The 19,285-nt window shown below is 43.9% G+C and overlaps 1 protein-coding gene across 2 annotated transcripts; it reads left to right on the forward strand.

Annotated features, from left to right (window-relative positions):
- The first annotated feature begins 632 nt into the window (after positions 1–632).
- On the forward strand, positions 633–18,954 carry mat1a (methionine adenosyltransferase 1A). 2 transcript variants are annotated; one of them, XM_088917892.1, is made up of 9 exons: positions 633–888; positions 5,823–5,900; positions 8,542–8,664; positions 10,800–10,912; positions 12,710–12,853; positions 14,642–14,860; positions 15,610–15,792; positions 17,086–17,219; positions 17,683–18,954. In XM_088917892.1, the coding sequence occupies exons 1-9, from the start codon at positions 798–800 to the stop codon at positions 17,783–17,785; spliced, it is 1,188 nt and encodes a 395-aa protein (XP_088774018.1). In that variant the 5' UTR covers positions 633–797; the 3' UTR covers positions 17,786–18,954. The 2 variants fall into 2 exon arrangements, with proteins under 2 accessions (XP_088774018.1, XP_088774019.1); XM_088917893.1 differs by lacking the exon at positions 8,542–8,664.
- The last annotated feature ends 331 nt before the right edge of the window (positions 18,955–19,285 follow it).

Raw genomic sequence — 19,285 nt, forward strand, 5'->3', positions numbered from 1 at the left:
TGAGTGTTAACTTAGTTTTGATATTGTATGGTACTGTTGCCCAGGATTTTTTTCTCAGCATATTTTACTGCATGGTCCTTTCCCTATGTTGTGTCTTGATAGGCTTTTTGCAATGTATGTGGAAAATAGGAAAGCACATCTGTCAGGACTGCAAAAAAATGATTCAGTTGGCTAATAAGGATTCCATTCTCCATAAGGTCAACCTAAAGCGTTGGATTTTTTTTTTTAAAAGTACACTCGGCATTTTCCTGAATAACAGGGAGTGAATGCCCAGAGCCTTCCTCTCTGGAGTGCACAATCAGAGTCTGGAAAGCGTGTCCCAGCACGGAGGGGGGGGGGGGGGGTGGGATGTGTTTGGGAAAAAACTCAGTCCTTAAAGCCTGCAGGGATTCAGTCTCATAGCCGAGTTAAATTTCTGCAGCTGATCCGTAAGAGATCAGGAGCAAAACTTGTGGAAACACAGATAAAGCTATGTAAGTGGTAGAGCTACAAAGCATTCAAAAATGCTATGGAAAATTGAGACCCCCCTCGCTTGTTGTGCTGAATGGTCTGACCCACTAGTTCACATGACATGTGGGGTTGTTGCTCTTAGCCATATATAGGAGCATGAGTGGAATGAGACCTGAGAGTCCTATGAGGTAGGCAGCCATCCAGCCAGAGAAGAGCTAACTTTCTGAACTTCTTAAACTGTACAGTGGAAACAGAGCAGAGCAGCTTGTGGTCTGCTTGAGCCATCACTGACAAAAAAAAGTACTTTTCCCAAGTTTTCCTTGTAATCCAGAATCCTCTGGTTGAAAATGAACGGTCCAGCAGATGGCTTATTTGACTCCTTGCATGAGGATGGGGCATTCATGTTCACTTCAGAGTCTGTTGGAGAGGGGCATCCCGGTGAGTGAGAACCTTTTTCATTACCAAAAGGAGTTCATGTGGATTGTATAACATGTGCACTTTAATGAGAGCACGATTGCAGCAGGCGTGTTTAGAAAGTTCCCTGCATAAGCATGGCCAGAGTATACCTCCTGTACGGGGGCTGGAGGGAGCTGTGTTTGGCTAAATTTATGCCATTCAAATCTGGCTGAGCTGCTCACTGGCTAAACCACCATGAGGATGTCTTTCAAAACCTTTTGCTCCATACTCTCTAACTTCAAATGAACCACAGCTAATTTCCCATAGCTCTGCTTAAATGAAAACTAATTTCCCTTTTACTGTTACGATGCCCATGTTGCCCCCTTAGATAATTTGCCCATTTAAACTTTTACAAATGAAAGGATGTATTGTGGCACCTACAACTTAGGTTGAATTGTGTGCTGTGCCAGTCAGCTCAGATGTCACTCAAATGGCACAGTTTCACACTCACACCGGCTGCTTGGTTCACAGGACTCCTGATAGTCTGGGAGCAAAGAGAGACAAGAACTTCAGGCTCCGTTGAATGTCAAAATAAGATCATTGCAAGTGCAAAGAGAGCAGGCCTGCCTTACTTTACTCCTTCGTCCATGATTAATCTTTCTGCACAACGTGAAAAGTATGCATGTTGTTTGCAATAGATGAATTTCTGTTTTTAAAGGAGTTTTCCTGGACCCCTGTTTACCTGGACGTTTGCAGGACATGGGGCCCTAAACCAGTTGAAACAACTTGGCTTCTGTTACCGTTTGGGACATACAGTATGTTTGATTTGGCAGCTCCCTCTAGAAGACAAAGCTTCATTCCCGGGCATATCGACAAGTCAATAGTGCATGGCTCGCCCTGCCCACCCTCTGGCACAGGCCAATCATGAATGTTTGTCCCTCTGCTGCCTTCTGTCTGTCGTGTAAACACAGGACCTCATTGCTCCTGCACCGTTATTGGCCACAGTTCTCTCACACGTCTGAAATAAGAGAGGATGCGACCAAGTCAGTCTGTAACAGAGATCATTGAGGTTTTGCTTCATATTTCTTAGATTTTCTCAAGGCCTTGTGTGAAAGACAATCACTGTATTGTGATTTAGCAGGTTTTTTCATCTTCACATCTGCTGGTGTCTTTCAAAAAAAGCTGCATTAGAAAAATACAAATTAAGAAATGATCAGACCACATGTGGAGTGTGTTGCGAAATAATTCTTTTTAAGATTTGAATTCAGTATGTAGATTTGAAGTCACCTCTCCAACCCCATCATCCAACTTTCCCACTGCTGGTTGCTCTCTGTTTGACACACACTGTGAGATCCACAGTGTGTTTCAGGACAGCACGATCTGGAGCAGCCATGTGTTTCTGACAACACTGTGAATCCCAGGAACAGATGTGGCATGGTAAGGCAGTAACACACTGCACTCTGCTCAGTGCCCGTGTTGGCCATGCTGTGTCTGGTCAGTTGACAGTCCCAGATGGTAGGGTTATTCTTGTTCTTTCCTGCCTGAGCCTCGCAGATTGGTTCATTGACTTAATAATAGGATTTATTTTTTTCTTGAATCCATTAATGATTTCAGTTCCTAATCAGGATGGAGGTTGCCTTTACATTTTTGCATTTCAGTACCTTCAGCTTTTGAGTTTAAAAAAGTTAAAAGGTTCCAGTCCAACAGTTCATTAGTTTAATTAAGTTTCAATTAAGTAATGAGCTCAGGTAGAATGACAGCTGGCAGGTGTGAAGGGGTTCCTAAGACCAGGGTTGGGAAAACCCTGATTTGGCTGTTATTTAGAAATGACTAATTTAACTGTATATAAAATAGCTGATTGACTCAGAAGTGTTCATTAGGGATGGTCAGAATATTGGGTGCCATCTCCCCAAAATATGTGTCATTCACACTTTCATATTAATGAGCCTCCGTGCTGCAGCCTCTGGCTATGTAGTACAAGAAACTGCTAAAATCAATTAACAAGTGGGATTCTGTCATTTCTATAATACTGCACTGAGATTTCCCATGCTGTAACACAAATGTAGCTTTGTGACTGTGAAGCACCAGCTCTGTCTCAGAAGAACTCTACTGAATTTCTGTGGATCTCGTGGATTCTGTAATAGGCCAAAGGAAAATTGTTGGCACTATTATATAGACGGGGGTGTGATAGTTTGATAGAAACAGAAATAAGATCAGGCTGTTGTTGTGGGAACTAACCAGACCCTTTCCCTTTATCAGACCGGAAGATATCTGTGTTAATGCCACGTTGAAGGCCGTTTTCGATTGCTAAGATTAACTGGCTCGGTCAAGTACACACTACAGCAAGGCACGTGCAACGCCAATGAAGAGAAAAAAGGACAACAAAGTTCAACAAAGGCACTTTGAGACTTGGTTTATAAATGCAGTGTAAGAAAGATTCTCTGTTTTCATTCTGGGTCTTTCTCAAGGATGTAATCCGTCACATAATCTAACATCATAAATGTAACATAAGATATATAAACTAAAGGACAAAAGAACAGGTCCAAATGAGAGATGTCCGTTCTGCCCATCTAGCCTGCTTGGTAGTAGTTAATGGATCTGAGGATCTCATCCAGGTGTTTCTTGAAGGAATCCAGGAGACTAGAAGACATGGCACCTTCCATGCACAGGAGTGAATATCGGTACACTGCCTTAACATGAACATTTCAAGTGTTAGGAATATGGTGACTAAACCGGCGTGACAAGAAGAAGCACCAGGCATCCAGTAGTTCCAGCACAGAGTAGAATAACATGGAACTTGGAATTATTCAAAGGAAAAGTAAACACCAGGACAGATAACAGGTGTTTGTCCTGGGCTTGCTGTGCAGTGCGAATGCTCTTTCTGATGCAATGCCCATTCCAAGTTGCTTCATCCCTCAGCACTCCGTGTGTTTGACCAGCAGCATTGTTTGTCCGCTGCATGAGCTTTAGCTGTGTCAGCCAGGAGGGTTGCAAACGCTGGGGTGGGCTTTGTGGGTGCCCATCCTGGGTTGTCATCCGACCTATTGTGTGCTTCTCATTGACCTACATGGTTCAGCTCACCCTGTTAGTTGGATTAAGGCTTTTCTCTTTAATTAAAACATAGACACAGCATAAAATATATTAGAATGCAGCATGGCGATTGTCTTCCTTTTTTCAATCAGGTGTGTTCAACCATGGCACAGTGTTGATCACCAGTGCTACTGGATAGCATGCTTAAATACAAGACAATACAGAAAATGAACATGAAAGAAATATTTTAAATGAATAGACAAAATGATTTAGTCTTTATAGAAGGCTGGTGCAGAATAGATATAATACAGCATCTGTCACAGCATGTCTAACGCTCAGGGAAAGAGAGGAAGGGTGCTCTGTGTTAGAGGGCAGTAAGATAGCTGAGCACTCCAAAAGCTTTGGCATGATTACCTTCCCTGAATTGTCTCCGGAGGGAAAAATGTAGAATACAGTTGTAAAGGACTGTCGAACAAACCTGAAGGGATGCAGCCGCCCAGGGCGGGAGGTGGATCCAGATGCAGGAGGAGACGAGGCCTGAGCCAGGGAGAGCTGACAGCAGGCAGCAGTGGTGTGAGCAGCTGACCACGGGAGGGAGGGAGGCAGGCTGTCAGGACAGCAGAGAGCGCAACTGGCAGAGTTCAGAACAAGGCAACAGGTTGTGACAATGCAGGGGGGGTACAAAAACAGAAGATTTGGGTCAACGCTGGAGATGCACCGCACAGGAGGAGAATCCACAAATTGTGGTCTAGGGAAGTAGCCGAGAGTCGCGCCCGGGGGAGCATTCCAAACAAAAGAAAATTCCAAACAAAAGCACATTAGAAACAAGTGCCGAGTCATGGAGCAAACCCTAAGACCGAGCATTATAATGTTATATAATAATAATATTATAATTATAATTATAATATAATGTCATAAAGGGAATAAATACCCTGCCAGGAACAAGGTAAGTGCTGTTAATTATGTGCTGGTGATATTGATAACCTGCCCGGCTGTGCTTCCATGGAAATAGACCTACTGGAAGATTGATTTGGCGTTTGATCACCGGCCATGGTGTGGAAACAACACTTACGCAGGCACGTGCATTACAACAGTGACAAAAGCCCAAGAAGATAACTTACTGTACTGTGGCAAAGGGATTGTTCAGTCAAGAGGGATAAAATCATGGTAAAATATGTTAAGCCATAGGGATAAATTTGCAAAACTGTTGTGGTACATACTGTATTAAATGCATGGTAAAGCAGAAAAGGTAGTGCTTAAGTCTACAGTGTTGAATATTCCTAAGGGTTTTTATGTGTTTTAAGTAAAAGCTGGTTGAAAGCAAAGTGGGGAAAATCCTGAAATTCACGAAAATCCTGAATACTGTCGCCACCAAGACTCTGAAGGGCTTGGACTGAGAGCTCATTCTGCAGCAGGTTAGGCCACTGTCCTAGAGCAAAGAGCCACACACATTCCACTCAAGACCTCAGACGTGCTGAAAATCCATCAGTTACACCCTTGTTTACTTGTTGACTTGTTTTGCATTCTGTTCAGGAGTTTTTTCTTTACATTTTGTAGCCTTGACAGGTGGAAATAAGCCTCTCACCGTGTGTCTCATGGAGCATGCCTTTGGAGTAGAGCAAATGTGTTTTTACACCTTGCCTCTACCTTCCAGAACTGTGCTGTCCACATTGCAGAGAGAAGAGATGCTACCCAGAGGAACGCCCAGCTCCATGTGTGGCGTGGGCCTTCATGTGCACATTTGGAAACTCGTCATATTTCCTCTTCAGAATGTGATAGAATGAGGAATGAAACCCAGCAACAAGTTCCATTTACATATTTTTGTGTTGGGAGTAGCCAGTCCACCTCAAGCACCGCTCTTGCTATTGAATGCATCTGCTCTGTTGCTCACAGGAAAGATGCACAACGAACAGGATGAGGATTTTCTCCCCTTCTTTCTTCCCTAGACAAAATATGTGACCAGATCAGTGATGCGGTGCTGGATGCCCATCTGAAACAAGACCCTGATGCCAAAGTTGCTTGTGGTGAGTTGGAGACAATATTTTTACCACCACTGTCTTTGCCACTGCCAAATCTGACATTGCCTTAGTGTTGGACACTATCGTTAATGGATTGATCCGTTTTAGCAGTTGGCATAAGACTCTCAGCTTTGTGATCCTGCTCAGTTCTGAAGCATTTGCACATTTCCAGACAAATATTGCTTAGCTTCCATACAGGGCTCAACACATGCTTAGGTTGCAGGGGAGGGATGAAGAAAGCTTTGACTTTTAGGAAGAGCAACAGACACCAGTGCAAGTAGGCAGAATTCATACCTCACAAGTCTGAACCCAAGTCATGTCCCTAGCTGACTTTGACCATGATTTCCCACGTGACTGCTCACAAGTGTTTCTTAACCTCCAGGGCTTCATTACCATTGGTTAAGTGGATACAATTATACAATTATTTCAACACATGATCTTTCTAGTGCCAGACGTACACTAGTCTGTTGCAGTTCTTGTTCTTTTTCACGTTAATTCCACAAAGCACTTTATTATCATGTTCCACACGCGTGTTGTGCGCTGGGGTTGAATCAACTCTTACGCTGTAGAAAATGGTACAATTTGCAAGAGGATGTTGAGTGTTAGGGTTAGTTCTGATGTTTCCCATTAAAACATAAGAAAGGTTTCAAACAAGAAGAAGAAGACCATTAGGTAACTACAGGCAAATTGTGATGTACAGTAAATGTAAATACAAGTGAATTGTGATGAAATATCAGAGGAAGATCAACTTCAGCATTTCCTCTGAGCAAGGAAGACATTCTTTGCTGATAACATGATGATCTCTAACAACGCTAGATTTGAGTTGTGATTGAATTTCCCAATATTTAAAAGCATGACTGAATTGTTAGGAAAGTTTACTTTTGTTTACCAGTTTTGTTCTGTGTGGGGGTGGAAGGGATTCCCCACTTGTTGTATTAGTGACAGATGTTTTAGTTGAAGATATGTTATTAATTAAAAAAAAACATTCACAAAAAACAACAGTTTCTTCCTTCTGTTTTTGTTTTATGGCCACTCAGTTTTGGAATGGCGAGTTTCGTGCTTCTCATATCTCAGCTTGCAGCCCTGCAGCCTCTCCTCTGACCCAGCCATCTTTGAGACGGTCACAGCCTCCTACTGGAGGTTCAGGGCTGATTGGAGGAGAGGCACACCTCTCACTGACAACACTGGGTGCCTGCAAGCCCCCAGGACACTGCAGTGGCATTGAAAACCAAGACAACCCTGGCTGACTAACATCACTCCTTCCCTCACTTCGGGAATCCTGGGCACAGTCAGCCAGTGACCTGACCTAGGTTTGAACTCATAGCACCTGGAACTCATCCTGAAGTTAAATTCTTTAGCGATTGCATAAGGGATTGTTTTCATTTTTTAATAAACTGCAGAAGGGTGTAGGAAACTGCAAGCCCAATTATGGTCTCATATCATGTCAGATACTATACCCTTTACCGTGCCATTCCAGCACAAGGAATCTGCACCTCTTTCAATCCCAATTTAACTCCTGCTCAGATCACAGTGAAACAGCGGCCCCTTGTGATTTCCTGGGGTATCCAAAGCTTCATAGTTGCATCAGTGAAGAATGCCCTGCTCCTCCGACATGTGCTGTGTGTCAGTCCATGGCTCATCAGTAAGATGAATGCAGGTCAAGTCAGATGTAAAGATTCTCTTGATGATTCAGAATGGGGCAGGCGTACAATGGAAATATCTGGGGATGCTTTCTAGAAAGAAAGCAGCACCTGAATTACTTATGCATTGATGTGTTAATACAGCTCTCACTTCTGCCTGGCGCACATGAGAGCAGGATTCTGGCCACTGCTCCAGAAACTGCTTCTTTCTGTCTGTTATAAATGAGAGAGTCATATTAAAGTAATATTTGATAACAAAGATGGCTCTGTTGAAGATCTTGCACACAAGTCAACAGCCATTGGATTCTTGTATCAGGACCTTTTCAAGAGGAAAACACAGTTTCACTGACATCCTGCAATGAACTTCTGGGTTAGGAGGTTAATGGGGAAAAAAGATCCTCATACTCAGCCAAGCTAAAACAAGCAGCTTTTACCTATAAGGGAGCAGACACAAACATATCATCTGGTAAAGGCCGGCTTTTCACATTACACAGGGCCTGATGTGATGAAGACGTTCATCCAGAAGGTCAATATTTATGTCACCATACCCCAGAGCCATAGAAAAGCCTACCCAGGTTGTGGAAAACGTCTAAACTATATTGCTTGAATGAAAAGAATCAGTTCTTTAGAATCCAGATCTTTATGCAGAAAAATCAAAGCTGTATACTGAAGCAATCTGGCAGGCCAGGTTTGTGTTACTGCTGTTTGCAGTAACGCCACACTTCAGTTGTGATACAAGATCAACCCAAATATTTTCACCACCCGGTAAAAAGTGATATATCGGATTATATACATTATACATGAAAAGATAAAAGACCAATTTTAAAGGTGTATTTTAATGACCGATTGCAGACGTCACGCATTATTAAATTCTAAAATAGCATTCCACCTCCTAAAAACACTTCTGTGAGAAAATGCATCATTACTCTCAGCCAATAAATGAGGAGGCGTGTTTAGGACACGTCTTGATGCAGTGTGTGTGTGTGTGTGTGTGTATGTCTTTGCAGAGACCGTGTGCAAGACTGGCATGGTGCTGCTGTGCGGGGAGATCACCTCTCGGGCGGTGGTGGACTACCAGAAGGTGGTGAGGGACACCATCAAGCACATCGGCTATGACGACTCAGCAAAGGGTCAGCCACAGCTTTGCTAGGTGCAGGGGCGTGGGGGGTTCTTAGCTCCCGAACCTGCGCAGAATCATACCACTGCAATTCCAGAGCTCCGAAGAAAATAACTTAAATAGGCATGTGCTGGGCATGGCTGTACAGGCAGGCTATTAACATCTTAAGTGAGAGCTGAATTGCTTGAAAAAGGTGCCAAGATATTGCTGCACGCGCACAGCTCAGAGTTATCCCATCAGTCCACTAGACCCACTAGACCCATACTGGAAGGCATACAGGGGCATCGGCTGTTTGATGACTAGAACTCCATAGAATCAATAAACTTCCACGGGTGAGCCCACACTCTGAACTGGTAATAAAAATGGGACAAACCTTTGGTCACTGTACAAGAATGTATCTAAGTATGAGGAAGAGTGACAAACTTTATCAGGTGGATATAAACTATATAAGTAAATCTAAAAGAGAACTTAAACAGTGTTACAAATCTGAAATACATAGCTCCTTTCAGAGCCCTGTACCTGATAGGCTTCGGTTTGTCAATAAGGAACTCTGCAGCACTGGAGAGCTCTCACGTTTCTCTCCTTGCTTCACTTCCTCCTTTGGCCCTTGACATTTTATGTACAGTGTTGGGCACACAAGCCTGGCTGGTCAGTTTGAAAGAGTGCTAATTGTCCAAAAAGGTATCCTCTAATTATTTAAACCATGCTATGATTATGGTCTTCACAATCTTCACAAAAAGGACAAAAAGCCAACTCTGACAGAGGGATCTCTCCATTGGCCCCTGTGGGATCTGAATAAGAATTCTGCTAAATAGTCTCTTTGCTTTTGCTAAGAGTTTATCTTGGAGTCCCAGAGTAGGTTCAGACCTTGAAGATTTAAGGCCAGCTTGATTTTTACAACCTGTCAATTAGAGGAAACAATACTGGGAGCCACAGCAGCCTTTCGACTTAGCATTCTTTGACTTGACAAAGATGTTTAACTTTGAATCATGAGTCAAAGTCAAAGTCTCTTTAAAAGTCTCTTAAAATGTGGATGTCATTCCAAAATTAAGATGATGTGAATGGTAATCCTAACTAATGGATCCATTACACAGCCTGGACTGGAGTGAACAAGGGTGTGTCACTGCCCCAACTCTATTTGCCATATTTTGGGGTGCCATGCTCCATTTTTCTCACTGCTGGAGTGCAGCTGACTTACAGAATGGTTGATAAATTATTTGATTTCCTAACCATTAAACCTCTGACATCAGTCATAGAATTTCATTACCATCATTCTCGGATGATGCACTTTCTTGGACAGAAATGGATGTTTAGACCATTGTCAACTTGGTTCTTGAGGCATCAGAATGAAATCTCCATCAGCAAGCGTAATATGCACGCACCCCAGCACCATCAATTCAGATTCATGATGAATCTCTTAATAATCGAGAGCATGTTTCATAACTTGGGAGTTATGTTTCACTGAGTAAAGGCTAATTGCGCCAAAGAATCTCCATAGGCTGAAATCTACAAACGCAGCATATGGCTGCCTTAGGAAGTTGGTGTGAGAACTTTTAAACACCCACATACAAATACAATAACACACCTATTTACAATTATATACAAGCCACAACAGTAAAAACCCCGGGAACTGACTGTGTGATTTATAGGACGTCACTGACATGGTGTGGCTGTGTCTCGGAATCGCCGTTATGAGAGTTGTCATTGCCTCATTTGCTTAGAGACCTCATTGAGTCCACCAAATTTTGAGTGATTTACTAGCATGCAAAGCCTGGAATAGAATATATTGTAGATAATAGTACTGACTCCACATAAGCATGGCGAGCAGTAACAGGGCAGGAGATCTACAGTACTTATTTGATTCTCTCTGGAAGTCATATTTCATTTGATTCTATTTAATCAAATGAGATTCAGTTCATTCTGTTGAAATCATTAAATCATTGCACTTCAAAGTACAAACTTCATGTCCAGCCATTTTCATTAAGAAAGTTAACAAAGAAAAAGGGGGAGTTTGAATCAAGTTTTTCAGCATTCAGACTAGGCCAGTTGCACAGGGAGCGTCTGCTAGTGTTTTGAGAGCCTGTGCAGAACATCTACAAGTGTCGTGCTTTGGTGTTCAGAGATGGACCTCTGTTCTGCTTTCCTCAGGCTTTGACTTCAAGACCTGCAATGTGCTGGTAGCTCTGGAGCAGCAGTCTCCTGATATTGCACAGGGTGTCCACCTGGACAGGAATGAAGAGGACATTGGAGCTGGGGATCAGGTACAGAGGCAATAGGGTAATGGCGGAGATGGAGACACGATTCAGACACTGAAGGAGACAGAGCACAGCTCAGTGACAGAGGGAAAATGGGAGGCGGAGGAGACTAGCAGGACAATGTAGTGCATTATGTCTTGGGCCCTTGGTATACAGTGTCTCGCAAAAGTATTTTGTGAAATTACACAAATTACAAATTACATATATTTTTTTAAACTAAATGTTTTATTCAAAACCTGAATGCCCAAATTGAAGACTTCTAAGGGTAAAGTAGGTCACAGTAAATATCAATAAAAGCTAAAGATAAATATTGAAATATGTAGATTGCATAAGTATTCAAACCTGTGAATGCTGGAAGCACCTTTCCAAGCACTTACTGTATTACCACAAGACATGAGTAAGTCTCCAAACATTGCACACCAGCCTAGTGCAATTTTGGCTCATTCCCATTGGTGTCACTTTATTCTTGTGTGTTAGATGTTTGTCCGGCTGAATATGAATTTGTGTCTGTGAAGCAAGATCTCCACCGTGATTCACTTGTAGTTTGTTCCATTTACTGTATATTCCCTTCAGTCTTGATAAGTTTCCCAGTTTCAGCTGATTAGAAGCAGATCTACAGCACAGTGCTTCCACTGCCATTCTTGACAGCAGGGATACTGTTGACTTGTGTCAGATGTAACACTTTTTTCTGACATTTGGAGCTTCACTCACGTTCTTTGTAGCAAACAAACTGGGACAAGAGACAATTTTTTCAGCTCCATAAAAGCCCACTTTTTAGAGTGACTGGACTATTGTTGACACATGGACTTTTGCTCACATCTCAGCCATTGTAAGGTAAGATAATATCACTTTATCAGCCATATACAATTTCTTGCATTAGGAATTTGTCTTTTCACATACCCCCAGCTTGCTCTCCATGAGACACACAGGCACACAGACTGGGAGAGAGATGCTTGGGGTCAGAGCGCAGGGTCAGCCATTTATACAGCACCCCTGGAGCAGCTGGGGTTAAGGGCCTTGCTCAGGGGCCCAACGGAGTAGGATTCCTCTGCCAGCCACAGGATTTGAACCAGCAACCTTCAAGCCTCAGGCACAGATCCTTAGCCACAGTGCCATTGCTCCGTTGCTCTTTAGCCACAGTGCCATTTATTATTGTACTCTGTAACTTTTTCAAAATCATCATTAGCGAAAATTACTTTTACACTTTTTCGTGTTATGTATTAATTTCCTTAAATGTACTGCTTTGAATGTGTGGAGTAGATTGTATAGCGGATATTAATTGCTGCTTAGTGTCAGGTGTCATAACTACCAGCTTTAAAGCAAGAAAATTTGAAAACTGTGCAAAGATTTGAATACTTTTATACAGCATTGGTGATTTTATTTATTATTAACCCCCAACAAATGCCAAAACACAAAATGCAGTGGTTTTAGAGAGCTGACTCACTCTTTGTTATCCACCCAGATGTGCTGAATTTACAGAATCAACAAACAGTCCAACCAAATGTAGCCAAAGTCTACATTCAAGTCATTCACCTTGCTCATCTGCTCTTTCAGCCCTCTCTCTCTCTGTCTCTTTGTCCCTCTCTCTAGGCAGCACATAGTTTAGAGCTTCGTTACTCTTTTTAGACATCTTTACTTGAACAGTTGCTGCAGCTGGACAGGTCAGGCGGATCTAAGCCGTAGGCCTTCCTCACACCCAGGGAGATCTCTAGTAGGAGCAAGATGATCTCACAGTCCCAGTTCAGAGGAAGTGCAGCAAGCTGTTCTTGAGTGCTGAAATGGTCTGTTTCTGTGTCTCGGCAGGGTTTGATGTTCGGCTATGCCACGGATGAGACAGAGGAGTGCATGCCCCTGACCATCATCCTGGCACACAAGCTGAACGCCAGGATGGCAGAGCTGCGACGCAATGGGGCTGTTCCCTGGCTGCGCCCTGACTCCAAAACCCAGGCGAGTGTCCCTCTCTCAGCTTGCAATAATCCCACAAAAAAAATGGTGCTGCACTTTGGCCTCTGCAATGACTGTTATCTTGTATTTCAGTTGCCCACATTTCTTCTGTATTTCCGCTTAAATATTTATAAATATTGTTTACAAATTCATAGATATGCATGATAGAGACCTACAATTTGAGGAGCATCATTGTGGAGAGAGACAAGTCAGGCTGATTCTCTTAACATCGCTTGGAACACCCTGTCAACATCAGTGCTGCTCCAGCACATGGAAAGAGATAGCACAGGCCATAACAGAACTTCTGTGTAGAACCAGACAGGTGTGTTTGGTAGAGAATTTGATCAAGCTGTCCTTTTGTCCTGTCAAGCTGGAGCAGAAAACCTTGTCCCGCATGGTGGAAAGCCATGGAAACATAGAGTAGGTTTTCTCAGCTCCAGTTCTGCAGACCACTGAGCCTGACCACTGTAAGGTTAAAGAGACTCATGGTGTGGTGGTAGTGCAGTGGCTCAGCCAGTAAAGACTCTTGGACTTCAGATTGAGTACCTTACTGGTTGAAGCCTGTGAAATCAGCTTAAGGTTCCTTGGAATGTCTGTTTAGTGGTTCTGGGTTCATGGTATCTGCAGCCTGACATTTTACAGTGACCCCAGAAAAGTCCTGCACTCATGTGAGTTTGCAGTGTTGTCAATGAGAGATGCCCCATGAGACCAGCACTCTCCTGTAGGCGCTATGGAGCTTGCTGGCTGTCAGGCCAGTAGTCGTGCTGGAGGAGTGCATGCACAGGTCCGGGGATTGTAACGATGAACCACATTCATTAACATTGAGAGAGTCCAGTTTGGGAAGATATACCAATACAATATTAACCGGTGTTTTAAATCGCGGGCTGTTGGTTTACCAACAGCCTCTAAGACAGGGAGCCTGTGGCCGGTGCCTGTCCTTCCTATCCTGGGACATGAACCTTTCAGTGACTTCTCACATTGCATACTGTATAACACTTCATCAGCCAACCATGTAGTTGAAAATTTGCTGTTGCCACCTGTTTCTCTTGGCATTGAAGAAACACAGATGTCCAAGTTAGTTCTAGCCATGGAAGCTGAAACATCAGTACTAAGTGATTGAAGTCATTTCAAGATAAAGGTCCAGTTTGGAGATGCTATGAAATGGCATCCTTCTACCCTTGTCCTGGAGTGTCGTATGAACATAGGAAAGCTTACAGTAGACACGGAGGCCATTTGGCCAATCATGTTTGGTTGTTAATACTGTAACTAATTCATCCTAGGATCCCATCCAGCTGTTTCCTTAAAGAAGCCAGGGTATTGCCATCAACAACATAGCTGGGTAGCTTGTTCCATTCTCATACAACACATTGTGTAAAGAAGAACCTACTGCACTTGGTGCACTTCCACATAGTTCCGACTTGTGCCCTGTGGTTTGTGTGTGGCATGGGGTTCTCTGACTTTGAAAAGTGTGAATAGGCACTAAATAGTTTAACTAGATTTGTTGTTTGGTGTTCACTTGTGGACCACCAAAACAGGATGGTCCAGTCTTGGTCCTGGCCAAGATTAATTGCATAAATTAGTGTCTTTGGAGGTTCGGTTTGTCAGATTTTCCCAGTTCTTGATTTCTCAGTAATGATTTCAAGAGACTTCACCGTCGAACAGTCTTGATTTTAAATTGTGCAAAATCTCCCCAGAAGTTAGGGCGTGAATCCTTGCTCTGATGTCCTGCTCCAGTCTGAGTGTGGCGTTGGGTTGTGTCACCTCTCTCGCTGCCCGCTTCCTGTGCTCCAGGTGACGGTGCACTACGTGCAGGAGAAGGGAGCGGTGATCCCTGTGAGGGTGCACACAGTGGTGATCTCTGTGCAGCATGATGACGGGGTGACTCTGGAGGACATGCAGCAGGTGCTGAAGGAGAAGGTGATCAAGGCCGTCGTTCCTGCCAAGTACCTGGACGACAAGACTGTCTACCACCTGCAGCCCAGTGGGCGTTTCGTCATTGGGGGACCTCAGGTGCGCCACCTACCTGCCCTCCTTGCTTTGTGATTCTGTGTCTTCGCCCCTAACCTTCTGCCACACAACATTGTAGGAGCCCATCTTTATTCCTGTGAAGAGACGCATCGCTATATCACAGCGCTGTAAAAATCTGTTTTAATTCTTATTATTTACAGTACAGTCTCCAGGTATCTTCTATTATCTTCTATTATCCTGCGCCTCATGCTCAAAGGACAGGAGATAGATCACTCCTTGGTTCCAAAAGCATTCAAATGATATAATGGAATCTGCAAAGTGCTGAACCCTGAAAGTGGATCCTTAAGCTGCACTTCCAACTGGCCTACAGCTGTAGATAACAAATGCAGTTCTTCCTTTACAAGAGCCAACTGTTTATCTTTTGTTCTAAACACTGCCTGTGTGTCATGTGGCTATAGTCTGCCCCTGAAATGAGTAAGAGTTTTGTAGTAACTAAACATCACACAAGTTGATAAACTTTTCAGGGGATGTAAATGGGATAGGCATTATTTAAAAAGCTTTTTTCTCAAAAAACCCTAGTCTAAGGGCAGTTGTCTGAAAATGTAGCTGTGAATGGGAATGTGCATTGACTCTGTGCTGGTCTGGAACCCCAGTGTACATACAGTACACCTTAACTCTCCAGCATGGTCACCTGTATCTCGGTATTCCCCAGAAGAAAGTGGGACTGCTCAAAACACACATTTCGTTATGGGCCAGCTGATAAACCCTGTTCTGTCTCTGTGTCTGTGCAGGGCGACGCGGGCGTGACCGGCAGGAAGATCATCGTGGACACATACGGGGGGTGGGGTGCGCACGGAGGAGGGGCCTTCTCGGGCAAAGACTACACCAAGGTGGACCGGTCGGCTGCCTATGCTGCCCGCTGGGTGGCCAAGTCGCTGGTCAAGGCCGAGCTGTGCAGGAGAGTGCTGGTTCAGGTGAGTTCATTCTTTCCAGAAGTCTGCTACAGTAAGCTCCTGTCAGCAGTGCTTGAAAAGTGCCTCTTCCAAAAGGACCAGCTCTGACAGGTCAAAACGCACAGCTTGAAGAGGTCAGAGAGGGGCTGCAAAAGGAGGAAGGGAGGTCGGTCACAGGCTGAAACAAAAATACACAGTGCTTTGGCGCACGGGAGGAGAGCAGTAATATGAGGGGAAAAGATGTAGCAGGAGAGTGAAGGAAAGAAGAGGTGAGAATGACAGTAAAAAAGAGAGGACTAATAATGGATCACTGAGTGCTAGGGAGAGCTGTGATCCCAGTCTGAGGAAACATGTATTCCTTGAGATCCTCCTTTCGTCAGCGTCTGTGAAGGGACACAAATGGGTACAAACAGTTGGTGTTCATTCTTTTCCATGAACGCTAGCAGAAATGGCTGTCTGTTGCACTTGTTCGCATGTCTGTACTCTGCCTGCCTGCCCTTGTGGTCAGACTTTAGGAATGCCTGTCATTTGTGAAGGAACAGCCTCATCAGTGCATTAGTGACATCTAGTGGCTATGTCATGACATTGCTGGAAGAGAAATACAACACAGGTTCACAGTGGTCCAGGGACTAACTCATCAGACAATAGGCCTGAGGCAGGAGACATCCTGGACTAGTTTCCCACAAGCACTTCTAAGAGATCTGTGACAGTCAGTGCCTGGTGGACGTCAGGCATGTCTCAGGGCACAAGGTGGTCACAGTCATTACCACGCATCAGTGACATCTGCTGTGTCACAATCATTCTGTATCAGTCTAGTCACAAAATATTTACATTGTCTCTCAGTATACATTCAAATTACACAGAAAAATACTGTATATCTTCTGTGGCTCAGCCAGTAAAGGAGTCCGGAGCCTCTGGTAGAGCACTGTGGCCCAGACATCGCAGGTTTGAGCCTGCGCCATTTCACTGGCCAGCATTGATCAGGATTCCCCTGGCTGGGGTACACAGGTTGTTAGCTGGGGCCCTTTTCATGTTCTATGTAAATTTCCAGGTGCCTGCGTGCTCACATTAACGAGAGGGCACAATCGGCACATACTCCCCCGAAGGCACTGCGCAGCTCTCAGTGAGCCGCAATGCAGATGGCCCTGACAGTGGTACATCTGCAGGTCCTCATTCTCCCTGTGCAGTGCAGGGATTGTGAAGCTGAGTCTTTCTGATTGAACTGTCTGTCCTGAAAATGGATGAGAGAATATACTGTAGAAATTCCTTCTCCTGTTTTAAATAGAGTTCTCTTTCTCTCTCCCTGTGGCGCAGGTGTCCTATGCCATAGGAGTGGCACGCCCCTTGTCCATCTCCCTTTTCACCTACGGCTCTTCCGAAAAGACCGAGAAGGAACTGCTGGAGATTGTGGACAAGAACTTTGACCTCCGACCTGGGGTCATCGTCAGGTGAACGTCTCACTTTTTCTTGTGATACAGAATGCTTGAAGACTGAGTAACCAGGGATGGTGTAGAAGTTAATTCATCACTGTACAGTCAAAAGTGAAGAATATAACTACAATCTGGTTGTTTAGCTTCTTCAGGTCTTCCCACTTCAGACACGATGAGTTTCTCCCCAGTTGCCACTGTGTGGTGTGGAATTAACCTCTGCTTGTTCCTTAGATTATACACACAGCAGTTTTCAGTCACACTGTAGTTGTTTTAAGTGTATCCACTCTAAAATGAATACTAGAGCCCAGGAATTGTCTTGTGTCATGAAATCCAACTATTTAATTTAACCAATTATTTAAACAGAAAAGGTTTATTAAAAAATATCAGAAACTAAGAAAACCAATCCACAAAATCCATTTGGAGGAAATTGCTAATGTGTTTGAAGTAGGAGGTAACCATGGTTTTACATCTGAAATTTCAGGGACCTGGACCTCAAACGTCCAATCTACCAAAAGACCGCGTGTTACGGACACTTTGGGAGAAAGGAGTTCCCCTGGGAAGTGCCGAAGGCTCTGCGGTTCTAGATCGCCGGTGCCCACGATGGCACCGCCAGCTGTCAGAGAGAGGGAGCGGCGAGATGGGCTCACGGCAACCTGTGAAAAACACAGCATCTCAATCAAGTGTGGTAAAATGTCATAATTGTCAGGTCATTGGCAAGAACTACATTCTGTACTTGCTTCTGTCTTGTTTTGTTCCTCAGGCCAGGTGACAGGTTTTTAACTACTACTGTCCTAAATTAAACTGTCCGCCTTGCAGTGGCTCAGGGTCTGCTTGCAGGGGGCAGACAGCTTCATGTCTTTGTCCTGTCATGAACACAGGGGTTTGAGGCCATGAGCTACCCATCCATCCAGCAACAGAAGAATGCTCATTCCTGGTAAGCGCTGTGGCAGCACGGCACCCTGGACAGGAGGGTTGTTTCATGCCTCACATAAGCACACGACACTCAACTGAACCAGCTTGTTTTTGGAAGATGGGAGCAACCTGGAGCATCTGGAGACACTGCACAAGAACACACAGAGAGAACACGCAAACTCCACACAGAAGACACCCCAGTCCCAAATTGAGTCCAAGAGCCATTAGGCAGCAGCGCTAACTCTGTGGGGAATTGGTGAGGTGATGTTTATGAATGCAGGGTGTAGATTTTACTATAGCTTCAAAGATGACACATTTTTGTCTTTTTTCAAGCTATAGCACCGCGGCACATTTTGTGTACAGTGATGTGCCGCCCAGGCTGAGGACAGTTTAAGTTTGGCCAGTAGTAGTTTTTCAGTGTCTTGTCTGTGTATGGATGTTGTTCCACTGTAATGTAAGCAGTGCATAGTTGACTGTGATGAGTTTTCTGTTTTCTGGTTGCATATGAACATGATCACTTATATATACACTTAGGAGTAGTTGCCATGTTGTCCAGAAGCTGTGGGACATTTGTGTTCTCTTTACTGGTAAGTCTTGCCATTGTTATTTCTGAAATATACCAAATGAGCAATTCAAACAATGTCGCTCTAAAAGGCCAGGAAAGTTGACTTTAATTGTCAAAATCTATATTGATACATTCTGTATGTAAGTCTTAATATAAGGTGCTGCATTTTTAAAGGGTGTAAAGCATCCATTTTTATTGATGATAATTTCTCCTATTAGTGGAATGACTTGGACCATTGTGTGTGTGTGTGTGTAGATAAAGGTGGCTTTTAATTTGCATGTGTGTCTGAATTTCTCGCTCAAGCTAAGAAGCTGAAGAAAGCCAAGTGCAGGAAGTGTGTTTCTAGGAAGATTTCCACACTGAAGGAAAACTCAGGGAGTAATTCATGAGCTTGTCTCTTTGCCTGCTGCCCAGAATGCTGTAAAGCAGGCAGTGTATCCAAAAGAATATGTGTCAGTGGTGCTTCAGCTAATCTCTCATGAATTTGGGAAATCTTGTCTTAACTCTCATCTTTTTAATGCAGTGTCCATAGAGCTAACCTAATCCTGGCTCCTGTTGGAATCAAAGAAATCACTAGAGGGCAAGGTCTGCACGCTCTGTATACTGA

The sequence above is a fragment of the Atractosteus spatula genome, chromosome 5 (genome assembly GCF_055471065.1).
Source record: "Atractosteus spatula isolate fAtrSpa1 chromosome 5, fAtrSpa1.hap1, whole genome shotgun sequence".
NCBI classification, from domain to species: Eukaryota; Metazoa; Chordata; class Actinopteri; order Semionotiformes; family Lepisosteidae; genus Atractosteus; species Atractosteus spatula.

What these genes read in the sequence shown, in the direction of transcription:
- mat1a (XM_088917892.1), top strand. Translation starts at nt 798, where the DNA reads ATGAACGGTCCAGCAGATGGCTTATTTGACTCCTTGCATGAGGATGGG. An exon ending in TGTTGGAGAGGGGCATCCCG is followed by an intron (nt 889 to 5,822) that starts GTGAGTGAGAAC and finishes TTTCTTCCCTAG; the next exon opens with ACAAAATATGTGACCAGATC. An exon ending in ACATTGGAGCTGGGGATCAG is followed by an intron (nt 10,913 to 12,709) that starts GTACAGAGGCAA and finishes GTGTCTCGGCAG; the next exon opens with GGTTTGATGTTCGGCTATGC.